The 9,899-nt window shown below is 38.6% G+C and overlaps 1 protein-coding gene across 1 annotated transcript in view; it reads right to left on the bottom strand.

The window, feature by feature from the left end:
- Window positions 1-667: 667 nt before the first annotated feature.
- PDZD8 (PDZ domain containing 8) overlaps window positions 668-9,899 on the bottom strand; it is a 52,867-nt gene continuing 43,635 nt past the window's right edge. Inside the window, exons 4-5 of the mRNA XM_062496737.1 lie at window positions 6,290-6,452; window positions 668-5,261 (exon numbers count right to left, since the gene is read on the bottom strand). Coding sequence (XP_062352721.1) covers window positions 3,076-5,261; window positions 6,290-6,452 — 2,349 coding nt within the window. The 3' untranslated portion in view covers window positions 668-3,075. The remainder of the gene's footprint in view (window positions 5,262-6,289; window positions 6,453-9,899) is intronic.

Here is a 9,899-nt window from a genome sequence, read left to right as displayed (position 1 = left end):
TTCATGGTTTTGTATTTTTGTGCACATCAAAACTAAGGAGAAATTTGTATTAATCTGCAACATGAGTACAAGACCCAAGGAGAGATTAATGGATCACATTCCTCTTTTGCAGCTGAGCCAGGTTTCTGCTGGGCCTTAGGGAGCAACATCTTCCCTTGATTTGCTCAGCAGACCAATGCAGTGCAGTGGCTCCCCGCCTTCTCTTGCTCCACCAGATGAGGAAGACTAATTAAAATCCACACAGAGAGTCATGTTTGGAATCTCTGTGCCTCCTTTCCCCCTCACTCCCAAATAAAAAATTTAGCAGTGGTTTTGGAGTTTTTGAGTAATGAGTAACTGAACCTTTTTTTGGTTTTTACTCAGAAAATACAAAAAAAAAAAAAAAATATCCCCCTTCTGTCCTGGAAAAATGTGGAATTTTCCTGTTTTTGTATATTTTGATCTCTATCAACTCAAGTGTAATAAAGACACTTTATTCATTTGCTCCCAGTACTTATTCCTCCTCTGCAGCTGTAAACTTCCACAGATGCTTTATTTCAAATTTCTCAGCCCAATTAATCCAGTTATCAGTAGTTTTATATAATGCAAAATGTGTTTTTCCCCGACAATCCTTTCTTTACATGGTGGCTTTAGATGATAAGCTACTGCAATAGAAGTGCTTAAAAAACATTGACACAATGCAAGGAAGTTGATAATTTAGCAAAACTATTTTATTAAAGCTTATTTTCATGATAAAATAATAGCCAACAATCATATTAGGCAGGTCTTCTGCAAATGTGTGTAGCTGCCACCTATTCAGATATCATTAAGTCAAGATATTCTTGTTTTCTGTGGTATTCTTTATTTTCAGCTATTTACAGTCAAGCATGAAGCAAAGATTACATCAGGAATGTAGTATTACAATTACCCCCTTGAGATTCACTGCTTATTGTAAATAATGCCAGATAGGAATTCATGTTTTCCTTCTTATCACTAAAATACAACTATTTTGCCCTTTTTCCATTCAGTATATTTAAAAATATTGCACTACATTTAATTTACCTCTTACAATCATCATCATTAGCAACACTATACAAGGAAAACCATATCCAGCTCTTCTTACCCCCTGTGTTACACGAGTCAATTTAGAACCAAAAATGTGGTTTTGAAATCAGTATTTGCATTGTTTTCACAGCTCCTTCATGTGCACCAGGGCTTAAATGAAGCACTTGGATATATTTGAAAACCTCTGTAGTAGTCTGTAAGAGCAAACACTGATGGGATTGAATGCAGATCACCACCAATGGTAAGCCACTGAGAAAATGGAGTGGGGAAGTCCTAATATGCATCTCAAGCAAGTACAGGTTAAATAACTTTTTGACAAGAAGGGAAGCTAGTTTTGTGCGATTATTTGCTAAAGCTTAATTTCAGAAGTGTGTCACATGCCTGTTTTAGCATGGATAGTGTTTTCCATACATCAGCTAAGTAGTATCAACTGCCCAGAACTCACAAAAAAGTGCAAGTAGTTGCATGACTGGCAGTAACCATTTTGTTTAGAAGCACAAGCACGCTGTTCCATGATGAAAACCATGGCTTCTTAATTTTGCCCATCACAAGCTAAACCAAGAAGCAAATTTAAAGAGAGGTACATTATAAATGACCTCAAAAACTAAAGGAGTTATTCTACCATCTCAAACTCCACTCCCACAAAGGCATTTTTTTTCTACTACCAGCAATACCAGTGATAATGATACAAGTATCTAGCACAGTACCTAAAATAAAGATGATATTTTATACAAAATTTCTATACAGAGAAGATGAAACAAACACAGGTCTCCAGCAAATAAATAAGAACGATGGCCTTAGCCAGGTGATGCTAAGATCCACAGTTTACACATAGCACAAGACCAGACAGTTCTTTTCAAAAGCAGCTGGCTGAATTTCTTCCTCATCTCTACAGGACTCACAATTTGACTCAAATAAAACATGTTATATACACTATATGACATTTTGCTGACAAAGGTGATCCTTCTACTCAGAACTCTATCTTCTGTCTGAGAAGCTGAATGCAACTTACCACTCTATGATTACTCAAAAGTGTTGAGAGAACACTAGTTACTTTGTATTTTGCACCTTAAGCTTTCCAAAATGATAGTCTGCAGCAAAATATTAATTTCTTTATATTACTTACACCATGATTACATGCTTTTTCACAGAAGGCAATGAAACCTCCAACTCTTACGAAGAACAACTTTCCTTTATCAGGCTATCAGATAATACAACATCACAAACATACAATTTTGTTTTCGAAGGCATGAGCCTCTTACCTTGAAAATATTCCCAATCAAATTATTATGAGATACCAGTTTATACTTTGATATCTAACAACAGTCCAAAGTTCTAAGGAGGATTTTTTTTTAGCATAGCATTACTATATTTTGTGTTAAATACAAACTACAAAAAGTTCATGTATTTAACAAAAACATGGAGACAAATGATAGGCAATGGTAACTTCAGTAAGTATCAATAACAGACAAAATGAAAGACCTTTTGTTTGGTTTCATGATATGTTTGGCAAAAAATACACAACTACCTAGAAGACATACAATAAAACTGTGATCAACGCTTAAAAGCCTGGCCCCTTGGTGACTTCTGTGTCAGTCATCAGCTTTAGGCATGCAACAAGCTTATAATGTTTTCATCATACAATGGAAACTAAACATTTTGAAAACCCTGCCTGTTTCCCATTGAAAACACTAGCTAAAAAAAAAGTAATACAGAGAGGGGAAGTGGGAGCAAATAATACATTAAGGAAACCATACACATTGATGTGAAATGGTAATGTTACATAATTAGAAAAAATAAAAATAAGTTATTAAAAATAAATTTCCAATATAAACCCCCAAAGTGTAGTTTTGACCAGCTAGTTTAACAAAATGATGGTGCTGTAGCTGGAGAAAAACCACTATTAGGAATTAACTGTGGAGAAGCAGGACACACACATTATACCAGTGTTTTAATTTAATTTCTGTGTGTTTGGAGTTAAGTGCAAAGTATTCTTTTAGTCCATTCCTGCAAAGACTAAATATGTAAATATCAGTCTACTGATTGAGGTGGATCAACTGGTTCTTCTGATATGATGTTCAGTGTTGGAGCCTCTGTCAGACTGCCATCTTCGCTATCCACTTCTTCTGCTATACTGGGTTCCTCAAAATCTTTAGTCACTTTTTTGGATTGTCTCTCTAAGAACATGTTCTCCAGGGACTCTATATCCTCAATGCCTGCCCTGTAGTGGATCATCAGCAGCGTGAGGGCCTGCAGTCTCTCACCCGACTTAGCCAGCGCAGCAGAAATCAGGGCTTTTTTCCTCGCGTCGGCCGTCTCTTTTTCTTCTTTAACGAGCGAATTATTATTTTCCAGCTCTTGGTCTATTTCATTCTGCAGCTTATCCAACATAAACTCCAGTTTCTGGAAACGCTCCTCTGTGGGTAAACTCCTGTAGAGATCACGCCCTATTTCTTTAACAGCAATGAAGACGCTGTCGTCGAGGCCGCCCTCCTTGCGGACCAGCTTGATGCCGGCGCGCTTGGAGGGGCTGCTGGGCCCGCTGAGCTCGGTGTCGCTGCTCTCGTTGTCGGACGTGTTCGGGGTGTGCTTTGGTGAAGGCTCGGCCGCGTCTGGGCCCGGCTCGGCCAGGCGGGTTTTGGGCACTTGCCGGAGGTTCAGCAGGCGGGTGCTCGTGTTGATGATGTGCCTGGTCAGACCTGTAGTTCTGTTGGCAGACTTGGCCTCAGAATCAACCCGAGAGGATGCGGCGGCGGCAGGAGCCTCCTGTCCCTCCGCTCTGCCGCTGCCCACGGTTCGATCGAGCCGCTTTGCAGCTCCTACGCAAAAGGGCATCTCAGTTAAACACTTCTCTTGACATTTTTTATGGCAAACGTAAGCACAGAGCATGCACTGCGAAGCTGCTTTAGTCCACACTTTCTTTTTGCAGTAATCACACCAAGTTGGATTCTGAAACTGAGTATCTTGAAAGTTATGCCTGTTGTCTGTGAGAATTTGTCCTGAGAAAGGATCCTCTTTCTGAAGGGCACGAGCTTCTTCTTCTAAGTGACTCTCCCTCTCTTTCTCCAGATATACACTTAAATCATCAATTTCACCTTCTTTTAAATATTTGAATTGTAAGGTTACATCACCATAACAGAATTTTTCATTGAAACCTTTATGAGTTGTCAAACTCCGCAACGCTGTTCTGGTGACTGCTGCTTTAGGCGTAGGAGCATCCAGTTGAAATTTCCTAACAAATTCCATCGAGGACGTAGCTAGACAATCTAAAGCAATTTCTTCAAGTTTTATGCTTGCATATCCTAAGCAGATAAAACCACCTGCTTTGAAAGGGTCTCTGCACCACAGGGCAACATTAAGGTACTTATGGTATTTTTCTACTTCAAAGAGACAGGAGGATGCTCTCGTCATTGGCCATCGGCCCTGACGGGTTTTATAAGGAATTTCTGGTGACTCCCACGTTCGATGATCATCACTATCTTTGCAGCTACGTGCATTTTCTGTAAGTCCATCTTTTAATGTATCTTGCTTTGGTGCTGTTACTACTTTTGATACTGCTGGTTCTTCTATCTGATCAGTAATTTTAATTACCTTCTCTGTGGACTTTTCTCCATTATTTGCAGGTGGAGGTGGCCTCTCTGGTTTATCAGAACATACACTTCCAGTTTCTAACACATTTTGGCTATCAGTAGACAGAACAGGCTTTATTTGTGGCCTAGGTGGCACAGGAGGCTTAGTACTAGATCCTTGTGACTGTTTACCCAATGGCTGTGATGCATCTGAAACCTCAACAGTTTTAGGTGTTGCCACTTTAGCCCCATCTTTTTGTTGCATTTTTGATGCTGCCTGGTGAACTCCTAAATGCAGTTTTCGATTCAGGATGGGCGATATAGTTCCAAGAGGTTTAGCAGCAGCAAGAATTACTACAGATCGTTTGGGACTTGGAGTTGTTGGCAGATCTTCTTTTTGGTCAGGTGAATCACAAGCTAAGTCTTCAAACTCTGAATCAAAATCTTTGCTATCAGTATCAGCTGATAAACTATTCTGGTCATCTTCTGCCTGTGCCAAGAAAGTTGTGTCCTCCAATTGTCCAAATCCATCCTGCAGTGCTGAGCCATGCTGATTATACCCAACAGGCCTTTCATAAAAGACTAAAACTCTGTCCCCAGCTTGTCTAATAAGCTTCAACACTTGGACAGTTGATGTGATTTTAACACCTATTAAAAAAAAGGACAAACATTATTAAGTTCTAATTATGAAAATAATCTAAGTGACCAAAAATAGTCAACAAACACATTGTTGCTCAGTAATAAAGTAAGTCAATTATGACAGAAGAGCTTAACTGAAATGTAACAAATGGATTCTTTCCATTTTAGTCATACAAATATGGAGCTGGAAAAAATAATTACATAAATACTCCAGTTTGCTGCTCATAATGATACTGTAATCTTATATAGTAATGTTGTTCTGATATGGAAACAGTTTTAACCTTGCTCTTGCTGTAAGTTTGAACTTTTCAGCAGTAGACATTTAACAGAGGATTCAAAAAAGATGGGTATCTTTTAACGCAGTTATAATTGTGAAACAGGTTAAAATGAAAATAATTCCAGTATGTTAATGAAATACGGGCATAATACTACATTATCAGTGTGGCTGGAAGGAGCTGAACCATCTTCCAGAGCAGAATTTTCGAGCCATTTGATGTATCTCCAAATTACATGCAAGCCAAAATATCTTAATGAGCACACAGTCCAAATAGAGTCATGCAGGGGATCACATAAAAATGACACTTCCTTTGCTCTAAAGCAACCATCAGTTATGTCTTCAAAGGAACTGAAAACCCTTTTAAATTACTGGAGTATTGCAATGGGGATTTATTTAGGCAGTACCTAAGCAAAAGAACTCATTGTAGCTCTAGTCTGTAAAATCTCTGTAAAAGGTTAAACTTCCTGCTAGCCCAGTCACGTTAACGTTTTGGCTGGTGCTTTTACTGTTTTGTTGTTTGTTTGTTCTGGTTTCAATGTTATTGCCAAATGTTTATTCAAGCTTCTTTTGCCTTTTACCTAAGAAGGAGTAAATAAGTACACAAGAAAATAAATCAAGCAACCAAAGACCTTAAGCGACCATAAATACACAAATGTTAGTTTTTGAGTGCCAAGCACAACTGTAGATGTTAAGAAAGGGAGATTAGCTCAACTGCATGCAACAAGATAACCCTTAGAGTGAAAGCTGCCATATCACTCACTGCCAATTGCCAGCAGTCTGTCTCCTCTCTGCAGATCAGCAGCTGCAGCAGGTGAGTTTGGAGTCACAGTTTCGATGACAACATGCCCTGCATCCTCCTCCTTGGACTGCACAAGGCGCAGCGTGAGCCCAACGCTTTGCAGGTTTCCTTTCACAAGTTCTGCCTGCAGAGAAAGAAGTCAAAAGTATCTCAGTAAAGCTGACCGCAAGGATTTGTGGCTACTAAGAACTATTTAAAGAACAATTAAATAAAATTATACTGTTTTAATATTAAAAACAAATTATTATTTAGGAAAATGCATTAGGGCATCCATTGACTTCACCTGATTAACTGTCAGCCAACTAAGTTTACACCTTTGGAGATATTCACAAAAAGTCCCAGTCCTAAATAAAATACTACCATTAAACACAACCTCATTAACCATTTTATTAGGAGCACTGTACTATCAATCTAGGTATCACTTTGAATGCTGCCTTTTGTGTAATAAAACCTAACACTATGAGCAGCTCTCCAGTAGTCTGTGCAAAAGGGTGTTTGGAGTGACAAAGCTCTTATGTACTTGCACATTGCTTAACTGTATTTAGGACAAATCTCAATTAACAACAGCCTAAAGAGTTTTTTCGAAGAAACCAGTTCCTCATACTTATCTTGCAAAATAAATACAATTTAAATTTTAACAACCTCAAATACCTTTTTTTTTTAAAAAAAAAAAAAAGGACAACTGAGGTACAACCTCTGTAGGTGACTTTCATATGACAGACCTAGGTAGTGATCAATTATTTACAGACCTCAGTGTCTGAGATATCCGGCAACTTTTTTCCTAATAAAAGTAGTCCTTAATGAATTTAACAATATAATTTTTCCCCTAAAGCACATTCCTTTTAGGCTACTTCAAATGACTGTCTACCATCATTCCATCAACAGATATTCTATTTGAAAGGAGAACTCATATGTTTCAGCGTCAAGGATAGAAATTTAATTTGCTTTTTTGATTCCCAAGAAGAGAGAGGCAGACAGTGCAGAAACCTCCACAGGAAATTTTATATTTGGTTTCAATTTACTGAGTTCAGGTAGACAGCCTTCTTCTCAGGCCTTCTGCATTTACTTTGTTGCTATTCAATTGTGGATGTTTGAACTGTCTGGAATTGAGCCTCCTCTTCAGAGGATGTGTTCGTTTACTCAGTTTGTGCAATGGCTTTCCACAGATGGAAGTGGATTACTTAGCTCAGTCCATGGCTCTCTCCACGGCTGCAAGGCTGTCACTCCTTTCCCATAATCTGCATCTTGTTGTTTTGTAATTGTAGTTCAGTTCTCTATAGAAATAAAAATGCTGTGCTGCTTGGCAGTTTGCTACAGAACAGCACCGAGTTTGAAGAAGCAGACTTGTGAGCAAACTTTCTGAGCTTTGTCACTACTTTCTGCATTTCCCACAGGCACCTACTCTTTTTTTTCCTCAAACTTCTATTGTTAATACCCAGTATTGTATGTAAGAATAACAACACCACTATAACCTTAATTGCAGTTCCAAGTCTTAAAGGTTATTCCAGAATGAAACAAGTAAATAGTTGCCTACAGAAACAACACGGATGGAGGTTTCGAGTTGATTTTTGTTCAATTGTTTGTTTAAATGCCATCCTCATTTACACCAAAACTACTGTGACATAATTTCAAAAAACCTAAATAATAAGCTACTAAGTGTTAAGAAACAAAGAAGTATTAAAAATGTCTGTGGATGAAAACAAACTTTAAAAAAAATTGCTATTCTGCTTTAGCCCTTTATTTATATGCAATATAGCTTTAAGCTAGAAATTCACAAATGTTGCAATGTGCTGTAAGGAAACAACATGAACAATTACTGCAATTTCAAACAACACTAATTGAATATTTTAACTGTCAAAAACACAAATGACATGAATTTGCTTTGGCAGCACACAAAGCTGCAACAAAAACAACATCCAAAGATCACAATAATATAACTGCACATTCTTATCAAACAATGAGGAAACCATTATTTCTGAGCTTTGCTCAGAGTCCAAGCACTCAAATCTCAGTTTTCCTATGATGGTTCCTTTGTAAGTCTTGCTCTAAGTGATTAAGCTAAAAAAAAAAAAAAATTTCCAAATCATTGTGTTTGAATAGGAGAGGAACTATCATAATGAAGATCAGGAAGTAAACTTGCATTTAAGGAATGCTGACAAACATGAAAATTACAAAGGGCTGCAAAACAAATTATAACCACTTTCCCCCCTAATTTCTGTTAGTGCACTGAAGTAGAAAGCTGTTTAGTGAGAGAATTCCAGGAAAGAAATGGATGCTTAGAACAGTGAAGGAAAAAAAAAACAAACAAAACAACAAAAACCTCAAGATGGCTTTCCTTTTAACACCCTGTTATTCTGGCCATTTAATTATACTCCTTTAGGAAGTCATCTATTTTGACTGTATATAGTTTCTTCTGAAATCTTACATTAGTTCTGTATCTTAAAGTCCAGAACTGGAGTTAGCAAGACAAGATGTTGGAGAGGCATGGCCTGTCCAGGGTAGACATCCTGTTAGCTTTGCATGGCAGCAGAAGAGACACTGCTGTGAGTTTGTTCTCCACAGGAAACAACTCATGCCCACTCATCCTCTGAGCAGAGCAGAAAAACACCCAACCACTGAAGGAAGGGGGCCACCACAACCCTGTCACACGAGTTACCTCAGGAAAACCTACTCCTTCTCATACAGTTGGTATTTTCTCATCCATTCAAAGAATGGCCCAAAGTGGTAAGATTTCTCCAGAAAGTCACAAGTCTTGTCTGAAAGAGGATGTCAGGAGGAAGAGCCAGTGTCGCAACATCGGACTTTGTGAAGAAAGGCAGTAATGATCTCTAACCACCGTTGGTACTTGCAATCATGGCAAAGCACGTGATGAGCAGATATGGAGAAAGGGCATAATTAGACAGTAAAAAGGAAAAAAGGAAAGTTACCAAAACCTCATTTTTAAAATGTTGTCAGTACAGACTCTGATGCTCTTGAGTTTCCTTTGAATCCAAGGACTCCTTTGAGCAGAACTACACAGTGGATGACTTAACAGTGAAAATATTCTGTAGTACAAAGACTAGAAACCCCTGAGGTGATCCCCAGCATCTCACCCTTCCCTCCTCCTCCAGGGAGAGACCACATGAAAGAAATGAGGGACAGCTGGGACCCAAGATATGTAGGTATCGCAGAACATTTGGCTCCCATGCAGGGAGGGACACAGCCTGCAGATTACAACACGTATGACTCACTGATGGCAAGGAGACTTCCAATATTCCAGCAGTATCTGATGGAAAGCTGTTTTTGGAAGAAGAGTGCCTTTGAAGGTAACAAGCAAAGTTCATCTCAACTTTTTATTAACCTTGGCACAGTCACAAGCTTTCTCATGAAGTAAAGTGGTTTTATTTATCAGCCCAAACCAGATGAATAGTTTCCCTGATTATTCCTTCTGGTAACTGCAAGAAACACCACACTGTCTCAGGCTAAGATGAATGCAGGTGAAGACCATTTGGAGCTCTCAAACACCCCCCACCCCAACAAGCTCACTCACAAACCCAAACATTTTGTACACCCAGCACAGCTACTTTATGCC

Source organism: Cinclus cinclus, chromosome 7, assembly GCF_963662255.1.
Source record: "Cinclus cinclus chromosome 7, bCinCin1.1, whole genome shotgun sequence".
In the NCBI taxonomy this organism is placed as follows: Eukaryota; Metazoa; Chordata; class Aves; order Passeriformes; family Cinclidae; genus Cinclus; species Cinclus cinclus.
Note: the sequence above shows the minus strand (reverse complement) of the source record. Positions and strands in the feature narration are given on the sequence as shown.